Genomic DNA, 25,024 nt, shown 5'->3' on the forward strand with positions numbered 1-25,024 from the left:
GGATTGACAGGGCGAACTGCTAGTTTTCGGATACGAGATATCCATCCTAGTCATTATGGACGCATTTGCCCAATTGACACGTCTGAAGGAATTAATGTTGGACTTATTGGATCATTAGCAATCCATGCAAGGATTGGTCATTGGGGATCTCTAGAAACTCCATTTTATGAAATTTCTGAGAGATCAAAAAAAGTGCGGATGCTTTATTTATCACCAAGTCGAGATGAATACTATATGGTAGAGACAGGAAATTCTTTGGCACTGAATCCAGGTATTCAGGAAGAACAGATTGTTCCAGCTCGATACCGTCAAGAATTCTTGACNTCGAAGAATTCCATTAGTTCTGTATCAACGTTCTAACAAAAATACTTGTATGCAGCAAAAATCCCAGGTTCACCAGGGTAAATGCATTAAAAAAGGGCAAATTTTAGCGGACGGTGCTGCTACAGTTAGTGGCGAACTTGCGTTGGGAAAAAACGTATTAGTAGCTTATATGCCATGGGAAGGTTACAATTCTGAAGATGCGGTACTAATTAGCGAGCGTCTGGCATATGAAGATATTTATACTTCTTTCCACATACGGAAATATGAAATTCAAACTCATGTGACAAGCCACGGACCTGAAAGAATCACTAACGAAATCCCACATCTAGAAGCCCGCTTACTCCGGAATTTAGACAAAAATGGAATTGTGATGCTGGGATCGTGGGTGGAGACGGGCGATATTTTAGTAGGTAAATTAACGCCTCAGATGGCGAAAGAATCATCGTATGCCCCCGAAGATAGATTATACGAGCCATACTTGGCATTCAGGTATCTACTTCAAAAGAAACCTGTCTAAAACTACCTATAGGCGGTAGGGGTCGAGTTGTCAAGTTTACATAAGGCTTCCTTCGTAGAATATTTTGATGCGTTTGTAACTTGCTTATCATGAAATGTCTATAATACACCAATGTTGGGGCGTCTCTGGTTTTTGTTTCCCCAAAAGCTACCTTCCTTAGTTCCCAGACCAACTTTTGTAAGCACATCTAGCTTAGTGAGTTTAGGTGACATCGACCTATTCTTTGTTGGATGATGAAAGTCCCACATCGGCTAATTTAGGGAATGATCATGGGTTTATAAGTGAGGAATACTAACTCCATTGGTATGAGGCCTTTTGGGAAGCCCAAAGCAAAGCCATGAGAGCTTATGCTCAAAGTGGACAATATCATACCATTGTGGAGAGTCGTGTTCGTCTAACATGGTATCAGAGCCATGCCCTAAACTTAGCCATGCCAATAGATTGACAAATCCTCGAATGTCGAACAAAGGACTCCAAAAAGGAGCCAAGCCTCCTTGAAGGTACGAAGGCAGTCAAAAATGACTAAGACTCCAAAGGAGTCAAGCCTCGATTAAGGGGAGGCGTGCTTTGTTCGAGGGGAGGTGTTGGATGATGAAAGTCCCACATCGGCTAATTTAGGGAATGATCATGGGTTTATAAGTGAGGAATACTAACTCCATTGGTATGAGGCCTTTTGGGAAGCCCAAAGCAAAGCCATGAGAGCTTATGCTCAAAGTGGACAATATCATACCATTGTGGAGAGTCGTGTTCGTCTAACATTCTTGTTGTTAATTTTCCCTTCATTACTACTAGTCACAATGTAGTTTGTCCCGTCGAAATTTTAGTTATTTTAAGGAGCTTTGAGGGATTCAATGAATGAGCTCTGTTTCACATGACCTAGTGTTCGACCAGATTACTATATCATATAATATGCCATGGTCTCTACCCTCGGTTACATGCGTATATTGTATGTTTCAAGACATTGATCTTTCTTTTCTCCCTTTGTGCTTTTGAGGATCGGAGGAATTGAATTACGTACCTACGTCGTGTAAGGCATAGTTTTGGGCAATTTGTTTGTGACTGCTTTTCTCCACTCAAGCATAATTGTCTTTTCTCTACTCCCGACTTTAAGTTGGTTATCACATCTATTCTTTCTTGTCCATGATGTAACTTGGCTATCTTACAAGTTCATTATTTGCCTTTGGGTTTTTCTGGGATTTATGTTCTCATTTTACTGTCCTTATCTCCAGAACACAAGGTTTTTTAGCTCTATTCACCGGTGATACTGGAGAAATTCGAGCTGAAGTAAGGGAACAAATAGATACCAAAGTGGCTGAGTGGAAGGAAGAAGGCAAGGCCGAGATAGTTCCAGGTGTCCTCTTTATTGATGAGGTTCATATACTTGATATTGAGTGCTTCTCTTTTCTTAATCGTGCGTTGGAAAATGAGATGGCTCCAATACTTGTCGTTGCTACCAACAGAGGGATTACCACAATTCGGGGAACAAATTACAAATCCCCTCACGGGATTCCTATTGATCTTCTTGATCGTCTACTTATAATTTGTACTCAACCTTATACCGAGGATGAAATACGAAAGATTCTAGATATTAGATCTCAAGAGGAAGATGTGGAAATGTCTGAAGAGGCAAAGAGGCTTCTGACCACGATTGGCGTAGAAACATCACTAAGATATGCCATCCATTTAATCACAGCAGCTGCTCTGGCATGTCAGAAACGAAAAGGGAAGGTTGTGGAGATGGAGGACATAAATCGTGTCTACCATCTGTTCTTAGATGTCAAGAGATCAACTCAGTACCTGATGGAGTACCAAAATCAATACATGTTCAACGAATTGGGAGATGAAGAAGAAGATGATTCTAATGCTATGAAGCCTTGACATTTCTGTAGGAAGAATTTTGGAGGCTATATTACCTGGTTGATTATTCAGTGGCTATCTTTCTTCATCAGTGTAAGATGTATATCTAATTTTCATGCTTGATGCTTACTGCTATTGTTTTCTGTATCATTGGGACTGTTTAGATTCTTATAGATATTTCTTGTCATGTAACTCGTGATTGATATTATTTCCCAGAAGAAGAGTTCACGAGATCAAGTATTCAGGTTAATTCACCCAGTCGATTTACTTGCATTTATACCCAATTTATACGACGGTTGGCTTCCACTACGAGGGCCACAGCATTTATGTCACCCCATGCATTTATATTTTACAACAATAGTATATTTAGATCTTTGAAGCATTATAGTAACCGACACACTAAAAATTGATATCGAATTATTTCCCGCCGATACTATATCCTCTCTCTCCTTACATATACATATTATTTAATTCGAAGGCATTAGTATTGTCATTCTCATTGTGCAACATTTTGTATCACAATTATTTAATTCACTGATGTTAACAGTAGTACTAGGCTTGCTCATTATAGAACCATAATTATGGTACGTAAACTTATTAATTAATGCCTTATTTCTAAAAATTCAAATTCAAATTCAAATACAATTACAATTGGATCCAATTTCAAATCAATGATTGCAGCATGGGGCTCACATAGAGAAAGCTAAAATTAAGCTCATTCCCACATACATTTAATAAAACAATTCAATCGTCTATCTCTATCATATCCTAACATATCCTATGTTTTAATGTCTTTTTAAAACGAACTTCCTATCAAATCCAATCTTAAATTAAAAAAAAAAAAAAGGGAAAAAAACTGTCAGAAGTTCATTGATAAAGTGGAGAATGAGACAAGTCAATGTGACATATGGCCAAGGTTAATTCGAGATAACATTCATTGTATTACTTACTTATTTTTACTCTTTATATTTTGTTGTCATATAAATATGTATTTCCTGTTTCTTAGGTCGTTGTGGCTTATATCTTACGACATATCGCAAACATGTCGGTACTCTTCGAAATTAAGCTGATGGAATAATAGTATTAACAATTTTAATTCCAAAAAAAAAAAAAAGAAAGATAATCTCGCATGCACCACCCGACAATATGATGCTTCCATTATACAAAAGTTGGGTAAATGGAGGAAAAAATTATCTTCCTATCCTTTTTTTTTTTCAGAAAAAGAAAAAGAAAAAAGAGGAAATTATCCTTCAATCATGCCATAAGTCTATGCGGACTCTTAAAATCAAATAACATAGTGACCCACTTTTCAAAAGCATCGCCATAATCCCTGGGAAAGCAAATCAAACTAAAATCATGTCTCCCCTTTAATTACTCTTTGATTAACCACTTTAATTTAGCATAAACAACCAAATTTGTTATCCCTTTTGTCCCATTCCTTTTCCAATAGGGTTGAATCTCGTCTCAATCTGCAAATCCCTTTCTAATTTGATTCAAATTATTCATAACCCAACTAATCATAGCTCTAATTTGGCTGAAAAAGATAAAAAGGACTCCAAATTTGACTCAAACCCACCACTGCCCATCTCCAAAATATGAACACACTGTTAAGAGATCACGACAAGTCTGTATTACTTTAAGAACGGTAATATCCATACCTTTGTCTTTTGTGTTTACACGACAATCTAGGCGGGGTAATCATAAGGAACTTCAGAGACGGAGGGATCCAGTGCATCCGGATGCACGAAACCATACTTTCTAAGCACTTGATTATCCGCGAAATTCAAAGCTTTACGCATCCCATCCCAACAAGATCCACCAGAATACATCTGATTATGATCCCCACTGCAAGGTTGACACCCTGTGAAGTGCGTGATAAAAGGCCTTCTCCAACTCCCTTTCCCGTTTCCAGCATCTTTCAAATACTTCTCCCTAAACGCACCGTATTGCTCGCTCACCTTCTCCGCGTGTCGCCGCCGGAGCTCCCCTGCTCCTTTCTCCATCTCCGTGTACTTCCCGGTGATGTTATCAAATGTCGTCACGATCTCCTCCCAATACCCTTCGAAATAGTATTCTGCTTCTAAGTAAATCTTGTCCGCCCATTTCTCTTTCTCTTTGTACAGTAAATAAACTAGGCCCGTCTGATCGTCTGACTCCGGGAACAGCTTGTCCGGGATCGTTGATTTCAGGATCTGTCCCCACTTCTCGTAATTGGGGGTTTGTGGGCCCATGCTGGCCCACACGTCCATAAAGTCCATGGACCACTGACAGTTTCTGATGAGAAACACGCCGGCGTTAAGCCCTGTCCAGCTTTTCCGATCATAAATCAGGTGTGCCCAACCATGGACGATAAGGTTGTGGTTCTTGTAACGTTCGAGTGGGAGCTTGAATTCCATGTCGGTGAACATCGCATCCGAGTCAACCCACCAGATCCACTCGGCCTCTGGGTGAGCTATCATCGCCGCTCGAACCACCGGCAGCTTCGCCCAATACGCGAACATTTCCGGCTGTAGCAGCGCGTTGTTGTAGAAGATATCATAGCCATGGATTCGGCAGTAATCGACTTTATTCTTAAAGAACCTCAGAAGCAAGTGGTCGCCGATGGGGTTTCGGCACGGCGCCGGCTGCGACGCCGTTAGAAGAAGCACTCTCTCCCCAGCACCGGAAGCAAAGGAGGGATGCCGATTCAGCCATTGTCGGCGCTTCTCATCCCAATTCTTCATCGGCTTCTGGATGGAGTAGCTTAATTTGGGATCATCATAGAAGGTAACATCCGGCGGGTCGTAGGCCAGAGAAGGACCCCTATGGCAACTCTGTGAAGACGAAACATCTGAAGGAGGGTTCAATTGGGCGTTAATGGAGTCGAAATCAGAGGGGTTAATAGAAGGGGTAATGAAGGACCAAAGGGTCCAGACGAGAAGCAGAGCAACCAATGCGCCGCCAAGGAAGAGAAACCCATCGGCGAGACAGGCAGAGGCCTTGTGACGGAGAGTGGGTTTAGCCATGGGAGAAGAAGAGGTCTGAGACTTGGAAAAGTCGGGGGCAACCATGGCGCTTTAAAAGTGGTTGGGTTAGGGAATTAAAGAAGGGAACATGTGAGTGAGTGAGGGAGCAGAGAATGAGAGTGTGTTAGCTGAGTTGAGGAGATGTAAAAAAGGGAAGAGCTGTAAGTTTATGGAAGAGGAAAGCGTCGGTTTAGAAACGGTGGAAATTGCAGGTAAGGCTGAAATTAGGAACAGCAGCGAGGAAATGAAGTGCGTGAAGGGGCGTCAGAGGTGGCGCCCTACGTGTCCATTTGGCTCTCTTTATACCCTAACGGGGTTTTTATTTATATATCTCAAATTCTTCCAAAAATTTGGACACAAGGGACCGGATTTCCCGCTTGCATTTGGGAAGACGGAAAAATCTTCGACGGACTCCGTTCAAAACCAACCGACTACACGCTGCCATGTGTAATATGTGACTTAACTTTTTACTATTGCTGTCCTGTCCTTGTCACGTTTTTTTCACAGATTTCTACTTTATTGCAAATAGTTTTTTATTTTTTAAATTTGACTAATTATTTAAATATTTTCAATTTATGGTAGTATAAATAAGGATAAAACAAATCCAAAAAGATTAAATAGTTTTCTTTTTATCTACTTTTAAGAGGGATAAATAATTTAATTGTTAATTGAATGTGTTGAAATGGGTTTACCAAATTTGGTTCATAAAAATGTAATTTTGCAAAATATATAAGCTTGAGAGCGTGGAAGATGAGGATTTATAATTCTTAATCATAGTTTGAGGTTAATTAGTTGAGCTGCCACTATGGTATAAAAGTTTTTTAATATAAAATTATGGGAAGGAAATTTTAGAAGGGTGAATCATACCTGCCCAAGAAAATTAAAAGCTTATCGTTGTCTTGGAAGAAACAAACAAATTTTGTTTCTTTCTCGTGAAGACAAAATTTGAATTTTGTAATTACAAACTCCAAAAAGATATTTGAATTTCATTTAGATTTTGAATATAGTTGATTTTCGAAGAATTTTGTATATACATAATACGTGAAAATGAGTTTTAGGTTTAGAAAGCGTGACTAAAAGTTTTTGTTCAAACCACTTTTAATAATGTTTTCATAATTTATTTATACAAAAATTAGCCGGGTTTCATTTACCTTCATTTAAATTGGTCTGCAAAAAATTTGAACTGGGTATCGCCTAAGCTTCTTTGGGTCATGGGAGTACAAAACGTACATCTACATATGTTGACTCGACCCACTTCAACTCAAATTGAGTTGACTTGACCAACCTAATTTGAGCTAGACTTTTTGTAACATTCCAATAATGTGAGATCACACATTAGTTGGAGAAGGGAATGAATCATTATAAGGGTGTGTTTAGCAGGTGGGTTTTAAAACCTTGGGAAAGTTCATAAGAAAAGCCTCCATAAGACAATATCTGCTAACAGTGAATTTAGACAGTAGATATTACAATTTTGTAATATTCCAATAATGTGTAAGAATAAAATATCTGATAATAAGTGAGGTAGAGGTAGAGTTGAACAGCCGAATAATATAAAAGAGAAATTTCCAATCTTTTTAGGGTACCAAACAAAAAAATTAAATACGCACCATATGTAAATGTACAATGTCTGTCTGAAAAAAGTAGCCGACCATGCTTATGCTGGATGCCCTAACGACCCAACGCCGACGCATTGCTCAAAATAAAAGCAAAAGCAAAATTATAATTAAAATATTAAAAAAACAAAAAATAAAAGTAGCTAGTCAAGGTAGAGTTGACACATACATACATATGGTAACCAATGTTAATATCCTCGAAACATTCGCCTAAGCAAAACCAAAATTAATATCCTTGGAAACATTTTAAACAACGTTAAAGGTAGAATTGACACTTAGAAGTCTCTCATTGGTGGATGATATTAGTATGAGGATAATCAAACGGTACAGAATAAACAGCCGACGACTCCAAATCCTGGTGCAAGAAACCATACGTGCGAAGCACCTGATTATCAGCGAAATTCAAAGCCCTTCCCATCTCCTGCCAACACGTGTCTCCATCATACGTGGGATTATGATTTCCACTACACGGCTGACACCCCGTGAAATGCGTTACGAAGGGTCTCCGACCGGCCCCACTTCTAAGTCCGGCTTTCTTAATAACCGGTTCTCTGAGACCCCCATAGAACCGGCTCACTCTCTCCGCGTGTCTCCTCCTCAAACCAGGTTCGCGTTTCTCCATCTCCGTGTACTGGGCGGTGATGTTACCATACCACCCTACCATCCCAATCCAGTACGACTCCAAATAATACTCCCCTTCTAAATAAACCTTGTCCGCCCATTTCCTTCCTTCCATCGAAATCAAATAAATCAGAGCCGACTGATCGTCCGGAAGCGGAAATGGCTTGTCCTTGAACGTCGTGGTCAGAATTGGGCCCCATTTTTTGTAATCAGGAGATTGGGGGCCCATTTTGGCCCATGAGTCCATTAAGTCCATGGACCATTGACAATTTCTAATCAGGAATACTCCAGCATTCAGGCCCGTCCAGCTTTTATTATCTCCTTTCTCGTAGACCATATTGGGCCAACCGTGAACCACCAGGTTGTGATTCTTGTATCGCTCGATTGGAATCTTGAAGTCCATATCTGTGAACACTGCGTCCGAGTCCATCCACCAGATCCACTCCACTTCTGGATGGGCCATCATAGTGGCCCGGATGATCGGGAGCTTGGCCCAAAACGAGTCCATTTGAGGCTGCAAGTATGCGTTGTTGTAGAAAATATCGTAGCCGTGGATTCGGCAGTAGTCCATCTTGTTCTTCAAAAGTCTCAGAAGAAGGTGATCGCCGATTGGGTTCTTGCACGTCGCCGGCTGTGATCCGGTCACCATCAGTATCCGCTCGTCTGCTCCAGAGGCGAGACGGCGGTGGTGATTGAGCCATGCTTTCCGTTTATGGTCCCAATTCTTCATTCGTCTCTCGATCGAGTAACTGAGTTTCGGGTCGTCATAGAAGGTTTGATCCGGCGTGTCAATTTCGTCGACGAATCGATCTCCGGCCGTAAACACGTAAGTTGGAAGCTTAAATATAGAAGTAGAGGAGAGGCTAGAATTAAAGAGGAAAAGCAGAAATGCTCCTCCAAGAAGGAGAAACACATTACAGGACAACCAACGAATTCTGCTCTGTAAAGCCATGGAGAAACTTGAAACTTTATTTGTAAGTGTTTGTGCGTTAGAATTTATTGGCCCATTATTTTAATTGTCAAATGGCATTTCGGGAAAGTAGAATGATAAGATTTGTTGGCAAATCAATAGAGATTCGAGGGAAATCAATAACGTTCCTCAAAAGCTTTTGGTCGTAATTGATTATGGTGGGCTGAGCCGTTTCTGACAGAACGCTGGCCAGAAAGGAAAAAGATCGCCATTTAAACACACCCAGAGCCGTATATGGCAATATAATTATGCATTTCTTGTATTCGGACAATATTTCGGGCTGAAAATAAAATTTTATTGATTTGAATTATTATATACGTAAGCCTCTACTGCATCAAATATGTATTTTATCATTTCATGATAAGGCCGAGCGTGAGGGTTCTCATATTTTCTCAAGCTAGTTCTGACCTTACAGTGGTGGCAGTATCCTAGTCCGGCTAAATATTACATGGATGCATTTTGAAAATAATCAACTACATTTCAACAGGCTAAATCCTTGTTGAAATTCTATTCTAACAACCTTGCAGGTCACGCCATTTGAGGTATATCAGTCCTGCACGATAATGAGTATATGCCCCAGCGACTACTAAGACGTGGAATAGTTGGTGGCTGTGGCCAGCAATGTCAAACTTTCCAGGCATCCATCGCTCCGGAATCCTTGCTGCATAAACAAGTGCTCCAACCCCATAAAATATCCCCATCAGTATCTCATACCCTGTTGTGTGGAGCGCTTCGGGCAAGCCCCAGAACAGGATAAGTTTGTGCAGAATAGGGGCGATCCCGCACAAGCCCATGCCAAGGAAAAGGGATGCCCGAAAAGTGCGATATTCGGGGGATTGAAACATTGGCAGCAAAGATACTAAGATGGTTGCAATTCCCACGAGGGTAATGAACCCCATATAGAGACTGCAAAAGAAGGGATAGCACATGAAGGTGTAGTAAACGGGAGGGTAGAAGGAGGTAGATATAAGGGCTGCAATTCCGGCATAGTCCAGCCTTAGCATTATGTATGAGAGACGCTCGGAGTGGCAGGAAAGAAGGTGGCATGAGCTGCTAGCAAGCAGGCAAAACATGGCTCCACCCAAGAATGCAAAGAAAGGCCACCGAGTAATTGGTCTCATAGCTACTGGTGCAATCATGTTGGCAACTTCCTCCTTCACGCTACTCTGGATTAAACCAAAAAACAACCACAGAGAAAATAATTAGGTCATGGCAGAACAAATCTAGTTGCAGTATTGCAAAGTCTGAGAACTTGCAAGCAAATCATTAACAATGATTGTACCAAGCATAGAGGTTACCAGAACATAGTCATTCGTTTGATTTCCGAGGGAGAATCGCTCCGGTAAACAATTGTATAGAAGCTCCACAACACGCCAGCTACACAGTGATGAAAGCATATCCATGGAAGGCAATGCAGTCTTTAACTCCTCCCTTAATAACTGCAGATCAGGTAGATGAGGCAAGGAAGGAAGGCACGTCAAGAGTTCTGCTTGCAATTTGTGGAGATCAGCATTTTTCAACACCTCAGGCAAATGTTGAAGAGGATGAATGTCAACAACGTCAGGAATCTTTGTTGCAGTATATATGGTCAAGGAGAGAAAGAGGAAAAATCCAATCAAATGCCTGAAACACACAGTATTGAAGTGAACAACAGCTCAAATTCATTGCATATCTTCTTCAATTTTATGAAAAAACAGACTCCCAGAAAAGGCTTACGTCCAAACATTAAGAGTCTCATTGTGTATGGAGAAGATGCTGAGCAGTGTCTGCTTCAATGGCCAATCAGCGCGGTAATGACCAAGAATGAATTCGTTATCCCTCAAGTAGGCTGGTAAAGCATGGTACTCAACCAACTGATACTTAACCTTCTTCCAAAGTTTTTTCCCCTTCCCATCCTTCGAGAAGTACCTTTGATAGCACTCCATTGATTCAGCAGAGGTCTTAAATTTCTCAGTCATTTCCTCATACGCATCCATCCCCTGCTAAACCAGACGAACAACACGCTATGATCGATAACCAACCTATGTTCTTCCTCTCAAGCCAATCAATTCAAAATAGTAACAAACAATTGAAAATTGCCTCAAACAACACCATAAACCTCTTATTTCGCATCATGATACGACAGTCCAAATCTTGAAATCGATTAAATCAAAATGCAACACAGGTAAAAATTAGACGCCAAAACGCGATGAATCAAAACGCCGAGAATTGCAGAAGAAAGAAAACGAAATTACGAAGAATTGGAAGAAGGGCAGCAGAATAGAGATGCGCAGAAGCAAACCCTGGTCCCCTCCAGCAGCAGCAAGGGGAAAAAAAAAAAAAAGGTGAAAACTACCGGACAGAATCCTGCAACAAGGAGAAGACGATGAAGTTAGCAAGGAAAAGAAGAAAAAAATAAAAAGTGAATGAAAGTAGGTGAAAACAAGAAACGTAACCACAAAATTACGAAGGGGGAAGGGTCCCGTAGATGATTTTCCGATGTGATGTTGGAGACCCCCACGAGAAGAGAGAGCTCCAAGTTCAACGAAAATGAATTTATATGGCGCAACGTACAACAGGAGAGAGCGAGGGAGAGTGATTCGTTGGCGAGATACGAAGATGCCGCCGAGTCCCCAAATTGGGTGGCGCCACTTCAATTCCTCCTCAACGGACCCGCACAATTTGACTAACCCCTTTTTGTCCCTTTCTTTTTCTAAGCTATTTTTTTATTTCAACTGAATTTTAGAATTTTGTAACCTGAGAAAAAAAAAATAATTAGTGTCACTATTTAGAAAGAAAACGTCAAATGTTAAAAGATTACGACATTTATTTATTATTTATTATTATATTCTTGTTTTTTTAGATAAGAATGAGATGCCATGATTAAAACAATTTTTAAGAAGAGTAACCAAACAAACAAAATCGGTTAATTAAATTACTCCATAAAAATAATTTAAATCGGTTAATTGTAGTCTTTTTTTTTTTTTTTTTTTTTTTTTAATAAGGCAACCTTCATTGTTATTTTTGTAATTGTCTAGTGGCTGAAAGTACCTAGGACCCGTGCTCTGTCGCATCGAGAATTAAACTGACCGTATTCGAAAATATCGACGGCCTTGATAAACCCGGTTTTAAAGAAACTGGGCTTGTACGAAGTCTCGGGCCCAATAATTGCATTTTAAAAGCCCAATCTTGGTTTAGAGTTTCATTATCAACATGCCCAAACATGAATCCACAATAATATATTGAAGGAAAATATTTATAAAATTATTTTCCATAATCTGACATTTATACTCATTAAAAAAAAAAAAAATTACATACCATTTTTTATTTTATTTTATTTTTAATTTTATCAGTTTTTTTTCATAATTACCTTTATTTTGATTTGAAGGTTTTTCTTATGGGATAAGAATTAGCTTGAAATTAAAATAATATTGTATCAAGAGGCACATTCATAGCTTTATTATCGTCAAAATATTCTGTAAATATTTATTTTGTATGGTATAATAACGTATAAAACCCAACAAATATTATATTAGTTTTAAGTTTTATAATATTACATCTATTTTGTTAATAAATTTCTCAAAGGGTTCATTTTCTTCTTGAAGTTATAATTTAAACATTGCAGCCACACCCATTCACATATAGATCGATTAATGATGGCATCATGGAACACCGGCAGACGCTTTGTGTGTTTGGCGTTGAAAAATCTTAGTCAATATGGTTGGGAGTTGACTTTTTTTGTTAATACGTTTCAATAAGAAATTGTTTGGTTTTAATGATTATTTCTTTTTTCTTGTTTGGTAAAATAACATTTTCTAGATGCCTAACCAAAAGAACGAGTTTACACGAGGGATTCATAAAATTTTACCGTTGTTGAAAATTAAATTTTGTTTTTTTTCACCCTTGCTATATATTTTTTTAAAAAGTAACTAAAGGAACAAATTATTGACTTGATTTTAAGAAATTAAAAAACTAAATAATTATAAAACACGACTTAAATAATTTAATTAACTTTATAGCTGAAATTTTATTTCTATCCAGAAATCGAAAACTTTAATATTATTCATTTTGAGCATAAATTCTTATAAATTTTGTTTTGGTTTTTTCAAAAAGTCTTAGACTAACGTGTTGATGTACTTATAAAGTCATGATAATTTCTTAAATTAGCTAATGTGTAATTCTTTACTAACAATTTTCAAGCTAATAAACACTATTTAAATTTCACAGAAACATAGTAATTAATCAAATAATTATAACTTCACATTGGGTTAATATTTTTCACAAGGGGAAAAGGGAAAAGAGAGGTGAAAGGGTAGGCGTAGCGCATATGTCTTGGCGTAGGCAGAATAGGTTGGAATCAACCGTCAACTTTGAGTCCCATCCCAAAATTAAGTGCCACGTCAGCTTTCTATCCCGAAAAAAAAAAAAAAAAAAAAAAAAAAAGCCCGGCCCAAACCGGTCCTCGGGGCCAACTCTGACCGTCCCTGAATCCTGAGGTCAGAAACTCAGAAATAAAGAGATGGAATTAAAGTTTCAACCTCCTTTTTCATGAACACAATGAATATTAAAATAAATACACATCTCCCGATCAGAGAGTGGGTTTTGCAGATCTTACACGTTTTGAGCAGATAGAGCTTTCAGTTCGTACTCCAATATTACGTTCCTTCTGATCCCATTATAAGTACCCATTACCCAACTCACCAACTTCATTCCATTCTTCCCTGTTTTTTTCTCTTTCCCTCAATTTTAAATTAATAAACGTTCTGGAATTCATTTTCTCTTCCGCATTAACCCTCTTGGCTGATCTGGAAAACGTCACGTCCTTTGTTCAGAGACCAGATTCTTAACGTGCGTCCGGGAGAGGGTAATCAAGGATAGCGTCAGTCCTCACACTTCTTTACTCAATTTTTCATAATCTCCTTCCTGTCCTCTGTCTCATACCGTAAAACCACTGCTCTTCTCCTTAAAAAACTACCCCTCCTTGCGACGTAAACACCACTTGGACTTGTTTACTTGGGAGATTAGATAGCTACAAACCAAATGGGTAACTGCCAGGCGGCGGAGGCGGCGACGGTGGTCATTCAACACCCTGGGATTAATCCCAGGATCGAGAGGATTTATTGGTCCGTAAGTGCACACCAGATCATGAACTCCAACCCTGGCCATTACGTTGCGCTCGTTGTTACCTCGTCCACTTTGAAGACCCAAAATGGTACCCCGATTAAGCATCTCAAACTCCTCCGCCCCGATGACACGCTTCTTATCGGCCATGTCTATCGTCTCATCACCTTCGAGGGTAATTCTTCATATTTCTCAAATATTTATTAAAAAAAAAAAAAAACTATATTTTAGTTGCGTTTGTTCTTGTTTCTTTTGGTTCAGATGTATTGAAGGAGTTCGCTGCAAAGAAATGTGTGAAACTGGGGAAATTGCTTAAAGAGGGAGGAGCACTCTCGATTGGGATGAAGAAAAAGGACACAGATTCTGCTTCAAATCCAAATTCAAATTCTAAATCCCAAAATTACATGAAGGTAATCGAATACCCATAAACCTTAATCATGCTCCTAATCCCCAAAAGTTGATTTATATAATTTCTTTTTCATGATTACACTCTGATTAAAACCAAAAATCAAAAGAAAAAAAAAAAACAGAAAGCTGTTTCTCTGAATAAGGAAGTATCTGAAAATGGTTTGAAATTTAAGGCCACGGATATCAAAGGAAATGCCTTTTATGGGCCACTTCATGAACCTTGTCAGAAATTTAAGTAACCTGTAGAGCTGTAGAGTGCAGAGGTATTCAATTATATATTATGAAGTCAAACGTATATTTCCAGACTCGAACCCACTTCCTTAAAAATAAAAAGAATTTCAAGCGTTCTGTTATGCGGTGGCATATGGATTTAGAAAAGGAAAATATAGTTTGCTAATGGGGTTTTGCCTGTATTTTGAATTTGAGTTCCAGTTTCCACTAACTTCAACAACACTTTTATCATTATTATAAAGTTTTAAATATATTTATTGGCTTGCTTTCGCTGTCTCCTTTGGTCCATATCAATATCTTCAGGAAAACGTGAACATTATTCCCACTTCTTCATCTTATTGGGGTCAAATCCAAACGTGATGCTAAAATAATTATTTTGAATATATGGTCAGGCGGAGCAGGAGGGGGGCCGCCGCCTGGAAAACAGAGACGCCGGCAGCAGCAGTGGTGGAAGAGGCGGAGGAGGACACAGAGGCATGGGTAGGCATTACGGTGGTGGGGGTCAATGGCGGCCAGCCTTACAGAGCATTGCAGAAGTTGGAATTAATTGAAGAATTAAAAAAAGAAAGAAAGAATAATTAGCGGAAGAAGTTGGCGTCGAAATCCAATCTCTATCTTTATACGTTAATATTTTAATTTCCCTATTTTATTTAATTTCGTCTAAAGTTTGTACCCTTTTTTCATTTGGAAATTAGTGTACGGAGCTTAATTATTCGTAATCACCATTAAACTATCTCTTAATTATGTTCTTTTCCCTTTAAACGAGTGGGCCCCTATGCCATGTTAGATACTGTTTTTAAAATTGTCGATTATTAGGATTATTAGGAATAGTTAAAAATAACGTATGTTTTAACTTAAATTATATGTTGTACTAAGAAAAAGTTTAATGTTTTAACCGTGACGATTGTACAACCAAGTGGTGCATAGTGTTTACCATACCGAAAAAGAAATTACTTTCACCTCGTCTTTGGTCAAGGTGAGCATTTGGACTCTTGAGTCTAAAACTCATATCTCTTGGGCTCAATGGGGGCTCTAAACTTGGCTAGTTTGGCTTGAAGTTTCGCCCTACTAATGAGCCAATAACTAATGGTTGCTAAGTCCCACGAATAAAGTTGTAAATTGCAAGTCCATCACAATTCTAAGGAAGCTCAAAACGGAAGGCGAAGGGAAAAGACTTTACTTTGTTTTAGCGAGAGCTAGCTTTAAGGTAAACTAGTGAGTAGTTGCATAAAATAGTTAGTCACTCCTTGATACTTTCATCCTTTAAGTTTTTAACAGTCAGAGGCAGGTCGGCCGAGTCTTTCTCATTTTGTTCCTGCCATAAGAAAGACTCATAGGGTGAAATATTGGTTTCAGCCCCGAATGAGAACCTATCAAACCTATATAGTAAAGTTTGTACTTAATGCGTTTTTTTATAAGGAAACACAACATCCATAAAACAAAGCTTAAAACTAACACCCTTGTGAATTAATTCTAAAACAGGAATGCAATAACTAGAGAGGGATAATACGACCGACAATGGATCCCATATATTAGAATACAAAAGGGGGAGGGAATTGAAACAAGAAGAAAATTGGACCTTCGAAAATCAAAGATTGACTAATAATGTAACGACCCGAAATTTTTAGGCTATTACAAGTCCTAAAAAATTCCTAAATCTTTTATATGTTCCTAAATCAAAGACTGATTCTACACGTAATAGTAAATCTATAATGGAATTGAAATTGAAGTAGATTGGACAAAACCGTGCAGAGTACGAAAATGACAAGTCCGATTGAAAAGCCTGTTTTGTCAATAAACAACAATTTGTTTGCGATAAACACAAAATAATGATAGTGGGCTTCACTTCATCCCTGCTGTGTGTCTCAAATAGCCCATTGGGCTTCTCCTTACTTTCTGGGCCTAACCCAAAAGAAAATGGGCCTTCCACATGACCGGTGTCAACATTATCGACTTGCCGTGACATGTTGAGACATTCTGTTTCAGCAGTTGAAAAGACATACTTTATGTCACCTTGAAAATACTTAAATAACTGATTCAGTAATTAACACGAGATATTTGTATTGCTTCTCTCCAAATATCTGACATGGATTCGTTTTCTTTGTTATTTATTTATTTTGTTTGAATAATTTACATCATTCAATTGTTTTATAACTATAAAAATGATTAAAACTCAAAATCAAAACCTCACCAACCGCTTCCCCATTCTTCTATTTCTTCCACCGTTTCGCCGCGTTTTCCATTATTCTATCTCCCTCTCTCATTTTCCCAATCCTTTTTTCTTCTTTTTTGGGTTTTATTTCATCACTATTAAAACGGCTGCGGCGGCGGTGATGGCTACTTCGACATCGAGAACGTGGGTTTTCTCGAAAAGGGAATTATGGTGTGATTTTAAGGCGGTGGGTGTCGGCCGTGGGTACAGAGAGAATTTCCGGCGAATGATTCCGGCTCCGTTCGGTGGAAGAAGAAAGTTGGATTTGGGATTGGCAGCGGCGGCGGCGGCGGCGGCGGCGAGAGGCTGTAAATGGGAGGAGTTTAAAACAACCGATCAGCCGCCGGAAATTGGGATTAACAAAGATCCTTATAAAGTTTCTGAAGAAGACGAGAGGTATATTGAAGAATTCAGAGATGCTTATCCGTGTATATTTTCTTATACAGGGCGAACTTTTGTCGTTGTGATATCTTCCGAAGTTGTGGCCAGTCCTCGCCTCCATGGCTTGCTCAAGGTCCCTCTTCCTTTCTCTCTCTCTCTAAAAAGTGGGTGTTTTTATTTTTCTCTCCATCAATGGCGGATGATTGTGCTCTCTGTATTTCAGTTGTAATTTTACTAAATCCACTTTAAAGTTTTGATCTTTTTGTTATTGTTTTATTAAAAATCCGATTTTGGAAGTGTTGTGAGAGCCAAGCGATTAATACAAGGTTTTTGTTTGTCTATCTTCAGTGTCTTGGTTGCTTTAGGGGCTTTAGAATGATAATATAGAACAGAGAGTGACAGATCCCCCCTGTGAATGTTTGATTAATCCACCACACCTAAATGGTGTGAAAGTTATCTTATTTATAATCAAATAAATTACAAGGATATGGAAATAGTAATAAATGGAAATAACAATAAATGGAAAGATACCTATGATAATAAGGCAAATAATAAAATATCAAATATAATATATATGGTAAACTATAATTTATTACTAAATATCCTTAACACCCCACCGCAAGCTAAGCGTCGGATTTAAACGNCGATGCTGCCTTGGCTTCGGTGAGAATATGTCTAACCCATGAAGAGGGATTGTCGCTTAGCGACGATGCTGCCTTGGCTCTGGTGAGAATATTTCTAACCCCAAGAAGTAGAAGGGGAAACCTAGAGCAAGGGACAAAGACAATGTTGAAGCCGGAAGAGTCGCCACATTAGGCGAAGGAGCCAATTTTGGCGAGAAGGGCAGTCGGAAGAGTCGCCTCATCGGGCGAAGAAGCCAATTTTGGCAGGAAGGGCGGCGGCAACTTGGTTGGCGAATAGGCCAGTGCGGCACCCAGATTCCGAAGGTAAATCTCTGCAAAAGGTTGATAGGTTTAGGTTAGGGTTTATGTGAAGGATGAAGGTTGATTGGGAAGAAAATGAGAGAGACTATATTGGCCAAGGGGAAAACCGATTGGGTTGGAAAAGGTGAGGTTGTATGTACAGAGTATGACGAAAGGTGATTTGGAGGTCAATAGGGTGGAGCCGAAGAGTAATCAATCGGCTCCGCCTGCGGCAGCCATGAAGACTGCCCCTGCGGCGTCAAAACCAGCAGGGGTGGTGGAGAAGAAGATTAGAGGATTCAAAAGCCATTGAAAAGAAAGGATCGGGGTTGTTAAACCGAGAGGGCTCTGATACCATGTGAATGTTTGATTAATCCACCACACCTAAATGGTATGAAAGTTATCTTATTTATAATCAAATAAATTACAAGGATATGGAAATAGTAATAAATGGAAATAACAATAAATGGAAAGATACCTATGATAATAAGGCAAATAATAAAATATCAAATATAATATATATGGTAAACTATAATTTATTACTAAATATCCTTAACACTCCCCAACTCAGCTTTCTCCACGTTTTCTTTCCGCCGCGTCTTCTTTTCAAATTCCACGTTGTCTTTACTTGTCATCTCTTATCCTTTTCTATGCTTGAAACAATCTGTTCGCGGTTTAGCTACAAGACAGAATAATTGGGTTCGGCATATCTGAAAAACAAGGGGTTCTATGGCCCAAAAGGCCCAAAATCAAACAGCCCTTAACTACAAGCCCAAAATAATTGGGTTCGGCATATTTGGAAAAGCAAGGAGATCCGTGGCCCAAATGGCCCAAAATCCAACAGCCCTTCACTTCAATCCCAAAACAATTGGTTCGGCCTATTTGAAAAAAACAAGGAGTTTCGTGGCCCAAAAGGCCCAAAATCCAACAGCCTTTCACTACAAGCCCAAATTAATTGGGTTCGGCCTATTTGAAAAAGCAAGGAATCCGTGGCCCAAAAGACCCAAGATCCAACAGCCCTTCACTAAAAGCCCAACCTAATTGGGTTCGGCCTATTTGGAAAAAGCAAAGAATCCGTGGCCCAAAAGGCCCAAATTGAAAAGCCCTACATCCAAAGCCCAAAATAATTGGGTTCGGCCCATTTGAAAAGGCAAGGAGATCCGTGGCCCAAAAGGTCCAAAATCCAACGGCCCTTCACTACTAGCCCAAAATAATTTGGGNTCGTGCTGTTTGAAAAAGCAAGGAATTCCGTGGCCCAAAAGGCCCAAAATCAAACAGCCCGTCACTACAAGCCCAAACTAATTGAGTTCGGCATATTTGGAAAAGCAAGGAGATCCGTGGCCCAAAAGGCCCAAAATCAAACAGCCCGTCACTACAAGCCCAAACTAATTGAGTTCGGCATATTTGGAAAAGCAAGGAGATCCGTGGCCCAAAAGGCCCAAAATCAAACAGCCCGTCACTACAAGCCCAAACTAATTGAGTTCGGCATATTTGGAAAAGCAAGGAGATCCGTGGCCCAAAAGGCCCCAAATCCAACACCCCTTCACTACAGCCCAAAATAATTTGGGTTCGGTCTGTTTGACAAAGCATGGATTTCCGTGGCCCAAAAGACCCAAAATCCAACAGCCCTTCACTGCAAGCCCAAAATAATTTGGGTTCGGCCTGTTTGATAAAACATGGAGTTCCGTGGCTCGAATGGCCCAAAATCTAACCGCCCTTCTTTTGGTGATTGGCGGCTCGGCCATGACTTGTAAGCTTCAAAATTCTATTTTGTCACTATCTTGTCCTGTTTGTCTGCCATGGCTGCCGCTCTTTCAAGCTCACGGCTACATTTTCAGACTGCCCGAGAGTTTCCTTCGAAGACTTTTCCTTATAGCCGTTGTTTCAGAAATGGGGCGGTGGGGTTTAAATTCAATAGCGTAGAGTTGTGGGACAAGGGACTGAAGAAAGTTGGGGGAAAATCGAGAACATTCAATCGATTCAACTACGGAGATGGCGCCGTGGAGGAAGAGGAAGAGGATTACAATTCCGTGGAGGATAAGCAGTTTGTGCGGTGGTTTAGGGAGGCTTGGCCTTACTTATGGGCTCATAGAGGAGGCACTTTCGTTGTGATCATTTCTGGGGAAATTGTATCTAGCTCTTACTTAAATCTTATTCTGAAGGCAGGTTTTGTCGTCATCTCTATAATGTGTCTGTTCTTGTGGTTGTATTGATAAAATCCGTCCTGTTCTAAGATGTATTTCGTTAGGTTTTGTTTTGGTTTGAATTATTACCATATTGAAGCTTTATGTATGTGCAGGATATTGCTTTTCTTCATCACCTTGGGATCAGATTCATTCTTGTTCCTGGGACCCGCGTGTTAATTGACAAAATTTTGGCAGAGAGAGGTTTTTAAGTTGATTTCTTTTGTATATTATATGCAATGTCATTGAAACCAAGGACTTGGGTAACTTTGTTATTACCCTATTAGTTTATTATAACATGAATTTGTTCTTTTTTAATCTTCTTCTTTTCAATGTGAACCTTAATATTTTTCATTTTAACTGTCTTTAATCCGTCACAGGAAGCAAGCCGAATTTTGTCGGTCAATATAGAGTTACTGACAACGAAACTCTAGCAGCTGCAATGGAAGCGGCTGGAGGTATCCGTGTGATGATAGAAGCAAAGCTTTCCCCTGGACCTTCTATATGCAATATTCGTAGACATGGTGACAGCAAACGTTGGCATGAAGTTGGTGTAAGCGTTGTTAGTGGCAACTTTCTTGCTGCCAAGGTAGAAACCTTTTTGGTTTGTGAATGTGGTATTTGAGATGAAACGCCATTTAATATTTTCATGGTGATTTGGGATATTATTTAGTTGCAAATTATAGAATGAGTTGTTACTATCCTTTTGCAGAGAAGGGGAGTTGTTGATGGTGTTGATTATGGAGCAACGGGTGAAGTTAAAAAAGTAGACGTAGCTCGCATGCGTGAGAGGCTTGATGGTGGTTGCATAGTTATATTGAGCAACCTGGGTTATTCTAGTTCTGGTGAAGTTCTGAATTGCAAGTATGCAATGATGCTTGTAGTTATCTGTTGTCAAAGCTTGTTATTAGTTGCTTCCTTCTTAATTATGACTCGTTTTGTAGGCGTTTGCTCACTCACTTTTTCTCACACACATTTCATTATTTCTCAGCTTGGGTAACTGTTTCCCTGGAATGTCAGGGAAGTAATTTACAGAATGTGGATAGCTCTAATGTTCTTGAATTCTTATAAATGTAGTGGTGGTGGTGAAATTAAGCGGGTGGAAATTTAGTTGAAATCACTATGAGGAAGAGCAGTTACTAATGATTTTGTTTCGTGGATTTCAGTACATATGAGGTTGCAACAGCATGCGCGTTGGCTATTGGAGCTGACAAGCTTATATGCATTATTGATGGTCCTATTCTAGATGAAGCTGGACGCCATATTAGTTTTCTAACTCTTCAAGAAGCAGACATGTTAATACGTGAAAGGGCCAAGCAATGTGAGATAGCTGCAAATTATGTGAAAGTTGTTGGTAAGGAAGATTTTACTCGTAATGATTCAAATGGGAGTATCCATTCACAGAATGGAAATGCTTCTTTCGAAGATCATAGTCCAACATTCCAGAATGGAGTTGGTTTTAGTTCCCATCATAGTCCAACATTTCAGAATGGACTAGGTTTTGCCTCCCATCGTAAACCAGTATTCCAAAATGGAGTTGGTTTTGGTAGTGGGAATGGGCTTTGGTCCTCAGAACAGGGTTTTGCCATTGGAGGTGAGCGGAATAGCCACTTGAATGGTTACCTCTCAGAATTGGCTGCTGCAGCCTTTGTTTGCCGGGTAAATTCTTCTATTACTTCCAGTTACCAACTCTGAACATGTTCCCACGTATTGTCTGTCTCTGTTCCCACCAACTCTGAACATGTTCCCTCGGACACACAGGCATAGGAAAAAGAAAAAAATGCCTAATCATGTGTTTCAATGAATTAGAGCTTGCTTATTCCCTTTGCAGCTCTTTATCTCTGATCAGCCCTTTGCTTTATTTTTAATCCTATTTTTTAACTATTTCAAGTTGAAACTGTATGATTGAAGTTATCATCAGCAGGGGTGGGAAAAAAGTAGGGCAAAAATTATGTATAAAATACTTATGATTCTGTAGTTGTCCTCTAGTTTGCCCCCCTAAAGTTTTAGAATTCAGAGATTTTATTTATAGAACGTTGAAATTCAAAATTTTGCCCCTTCCTAAGAGAATTCATTGGTTATCATTACATAAGCCTACTCTCAAACTTTGTTCCTTCGTATGTGGCTCAATAGATCTTCAGTTCTTGGAGAATTACCTGAATTATCCAGATCGTTGTGGAATGAGTTATTTTCATTTCATGTTGAAGTTTGGCTTGAATTGGGCTAAAGTGAGTGAGTTTGTTGCATACTTTTAGGGTGGTGTTCAAAGAGTACATTTGCTAGACGGAACTATTGGAGGAGTTTTATTGCTGGAGTTGTTTAAGAGAGATGGAATGGGTACTATGATAGCCAGGCAAGTCTCTTTCGTTTTATCTTTTATTAAAGATACATTATTAAATATCAACTTAAATAATGGATATACTTGATAATAAGTTTCACGTAATTGAGTGCTATGTTCTTATTCCAAAATAAAAAGTACTATTAGATTTTTTGAGGTCAACTAGCACTTCATAAGTGTGTGGGGCTGAAAGCAATTTTAGTGATATTGTTATTCTTTTTTTAAAAGCTTTTTGTATTGTATTCACCTATATGTTATTGTCATATTGTTGGTGGCTAGATGTTAAAATCATTTGGGAGAAGGATCCTAGTAATGCTTTTGGAATTATGTTGGCGAAAGAATCATTTGTATTAGAGTTACCAATTGCCAACTATAATTAATTATAAGGCTAATTTTGATCTATTAACTGATATGCCTGATGAAATTTTTTATTCCAGTGATCTTTACGAGGGAACACGAATGGCCAGAGTGTCTGATGTTCGTGGGATCAGACAAATTATTCAACCTTTAGAAATGGCTGGTACCTTGGTTCGGAGAACCGACGAAGAGGTTTGTATTCCAGCGTCCTTCAGCCTTTCCAGTTTCTTGCATGAACCACAGCCACCATAAATTACCTAAAGTTTGTTATTGCAGCTACTTGAATCAATAGACTCATTAGTTGTCGTTGAGAGAGAAGGTCAAATTATTGCATGTGCTGCACTCTTCCCATTCTTTGAAGAGAGATGTGGAGAGATTGCTGCCATCGCTGTTTCTGCAGAGTGCCGAGGACAAGGACAAGGCGACAAATTGCTTGGTATGATAATCAATTGCTTTATCACATACTATATGTAAGGAATGAATTCTGTTCAACTCGTTAGGCCATGGTTTACAATGTCTGTTTATGGTGTCTACAAGTGCCTTCTTGCTTAATTTACGTGCTCTACTTCATTTGGGCATGGTAAAAATAATAGATATTGGTTAGCTCTTGGGAGGAATCTTAAAAGGGTCTCACTCATTGCGCCACAATCAGCTCCCCGCTGTATTTTATTTTTTTAAATCTATAATTAGTACAATTTATTCCGTATAATATTTATTATGCTCTTTTTTGGTAGTTGAAATTAAGGTCAATATAAGTTCTTAGAATTCTCTGATTATTGTGGTGCAGGATACTCGTTAAGAAAGTTGTTTCCTGATTTAAAAAATAGTTGTGATTACCATTTGTGAACCATTTGAAACGAATAACTATCAGATTCAGGCGTTCTTGGGTGCTTGCTGTATTCATTAACTGATACATAATTCGGCTTACTGAGCTGCAGATTACATGGAAAAGAAGGCCGCCTCCCTAGGACTGGACAGGCTCTTTCTGCTCACAACACGAACTGCAGACTGGTTCGTTTGCAATCTTACCTGATTTTATTGCATGTCTTCCTGCAACATTATACATATTTTTAAATTGATTTCAAATTAGTTGCTGGTTGCTTTACCAATACTCAATCCACTACACATACAAGCTCCAGGGTAATTCTGGTTCAGCTATTCGTGTTCATATTCTGATCACTCATCTTTTACTATATCAATTGAATAAGATTGTTCTCATTACCTTTTGATAATAAAGTTTATATCCATCTTGGATGGCAATGTGTGAAGATAGAAAATGTCACCATGTTCATCTCCATGGCTATAGCTTTCTATTATAATTTAGTTGATTTTCAATGGAAGGAAATGATACCCCACTTTTTTAACAGGTTTGTGAGGCGTGGTTTCTCAGAATGTTCATTTGAATCAATACCTGAAAATCGGAGAAAAAGTATAAATCTATCCCGGAAATCCAAGTACTACATGAAGAAGCTGTTGCCAGATAGGAACAGGAACGGTAGAATTGACAGGGCGTTTGCTTGACCCTCGATTGAGAATTGAAATGTCTCGCAGTAGAAGAAGCATATGTTCCTCTTGGCTAGCTTGTTTTATCCTTTACCTGTCAGTCAAGACCCGTCGTCCAACCATGTGGGTTATCATCTGTAGTTGTTCACCTAGACATGTATATAATGTTCTAAAAAGAAGTTGATTGCAGGCCTCCACTACAAAATTTTGATTGTCTTCATCATATCAATGCAACTCAATGTGTACTTGCGACACACCAAGGTTTGTATTTATATTTTATTGGGCAAATTAAGTGTACAAACAGTGAGATAGGTACAGAACAAAGGGAAATTTTGATTCCCTAGATAATATCATTGCAATGTATGGTGTCATTTATGCTTTTCTTTAGCAAATCAAGTATACAAACAGTGAAAATTGATCGTGTCTGCAGAGATTAAGGCATGGGAGTAGTGCCGTCCGAAGCAGAAAATTTACAATACAC

At 39.0% G+C, this 25,024-nt stretch overlaps 6 protein-coding genes across 11 annotated transcripts in view; 3 read left to right on the forward strand and 3 right to left on the reverse strand.

Annotated features, from left to right (window-relative positions):
* LOC111497147 (ruvB-like 2) overlaps window positions 1–3,002 on the forward strand; it is a 4,951-nt gene extending 1,949 nt beyond the window's left edge. Inside the window, exons 2-3 of one of the 2 annotated variants that reach the window (XR_002720570.1) lie at window positions 2,071–2,791; window positions 2,915–3,002. Coding sequence is in view for 1 of the 2 variants with exons in the window: in XM_023147820.1 (XP_023003588.1) it covers window positions 2,071–2,719 (649 nt within the window). In the remaining variant the exon portion in view is untranslated. Of the gene's footprint in view, window positions 1–2,070 lie in introns of both variants that reach the window. The other variant, XM_023147820.1, reaches the window with a different exon arrangement.
* A 1,055-nt stretch (window positions 3,003–4,057) lies between these two features.
* Window positions 4,058–6,008, reverse strand: LOC111497134 (putative glycosyltransferase 7). The gene has a single exon (XM_023147804.1). The coding sequence runs from the start codon at window positions 5,746–5,748 to the stop codon at window positions 4,384–4,386; it is 1,365 nt and encodes a 454-aa protein (XP_023003572.1). The 5' UTR covers window positions 5,749–6,008; the 3' UTR covers window positions 4,058–4,383.
* Window positions 6,009–7,561: 1,553 nt separating this feature from the next.
* On the reverse strand, window positions 7,562–9,048 carry LOC111497217 (glycosyltransferase 6-like). Its single transcript, XM_023147938.1, has one exon. The coding sequence runs from the start codon at window positions 8,887–8,889 to the stop codon at window positions 7,603–7,605; it is 1,287 nt and encodes a 428-aa protein (XP_023003706.1). The 5' UTR covers window positions 8,890–9,048; the 3' UTR covers window positions 7,562–7,602.
* A 137-nt stretch (window positions 9,049–9,185) lies between these two features.
* On the reverse strand, window positions 9,186–11,602 carry LOC111497218 (heptahelical transmembrane protein 4-like). Of its 4 annotated transcripts, XM_023147942.1 has the most exons (5): window positions 11,343–11,602; window positions 11,142–11,253; window positions 10,624–10,886; window positions 10,206–10,530; window positions 9,186–10,073 (listed from the first exon to the last, which is right to left on the reverse strand). In XM_023147942.1, exons 3-5 carry the CDS (start codon window positions 10,881–10,883, stop codon window positions 9,420–9,422), a joined length of 1,239 nt encoding a protein of 412 aa, XP_023003710.1. In that variant the 5' UTR covers window positions 10,884–10,886; window positions 11,142–11,253; window positions 11,343–11,602; the 3' UTR covers window positions 9,186–9,419. The 4 variants fall into 4 exon arrangements, with proteins under 4 accessions (XP_023003710.1, XP_023003708.1, XP_023003709.1 ...); XM_023147940.1 differs by having other exon boundaries at window positions 10,624–11,253; XM_023147941.1 differs by having other exon boundaries at window positions 10,624–11,602.
* A 1,876-nt stretch (window positions 11,603–13,478) lies between these two features.
* On the forward strand, window positions 13,479–15,408 carry LOC111497021. The gene is made up of 3 exons (XM_023147630.1): window positions 13,479–14,182; window positions 14,269–14,417; window positions 15,039–15,408. The coding sequence occupies exons 1-3, from the start codon at window positions 13,927–13,929 to the stop codon at window positions 15,195–15,197; spliced, it is 564 nt and encodes a 187-aa protein (XP_023003398.1). The 5' UTR covers window positions 13,479–13,926; the 3' UTR covers window positions 15,198–15,408.
* A 1,503-nt stretch (window positions 15,409–16,911) lies between these two features.
* LOC111496888 (probable amino-acid acetyltransferase NAGS2, chloroplastic) lies at window positions 16,912–24,966 on the forward strand. 2 transcript variants are annotated; one of them, XM_023147435.1, is made up of 10 exons: window positions 16,912–17,372; window positions 20,462–20,549; window positions 20,726–20,934; window positions 21,058–21,209; window positions 21,512–22,004; window positions 22,601–22,698; window positions 23,121–23,232; window positions 23,317–23,476; window positions 23,979–24,051; window positions 24,408–24,966. In XM_023147435.1, the coding sequence occupies exons 1-10, from the start codon at window positions 16,980–16,982 to the stop codon at window positions 24,559–24,561; spliced, it is 1,932 nt and encodes a 643-aa protein (XP_023003203.1). In that variant the 5' UTR covers window positions 16,912–16,979; the 3' UTR covers window positions 24,562–24,966. The 2 variants fall into 2 exon arrangements, with proteins under 2 accessions (XP_023003203.1, XP_023003204.1); XM_023147436.1 differs by lacking the exon at window positions 16,912–17,372 and adding an exon at window positions 19,908–20,324.
* Window positions 24,967–25,024: the final 58 nt, after the last annotated feature.

The sequence above is a fragment of the Cucurbita maxima genome, unplaced genomic scaffold (genome assembly GCF_002738345.1).
Source record: "Cucurbita maxima cultivar Rimu unplaced genomic scaffold, Cmax_1.0 Cma_Scf00023, whole genome shotgun sequence".
Classification (NCBI taxonomy): Eukaryota; Viridiplantae; Streptophyta; class Magnoliopsida; order Cucurbitales; family Cucurbitaceae; genus Cucurbita; species Cucurbita maxima.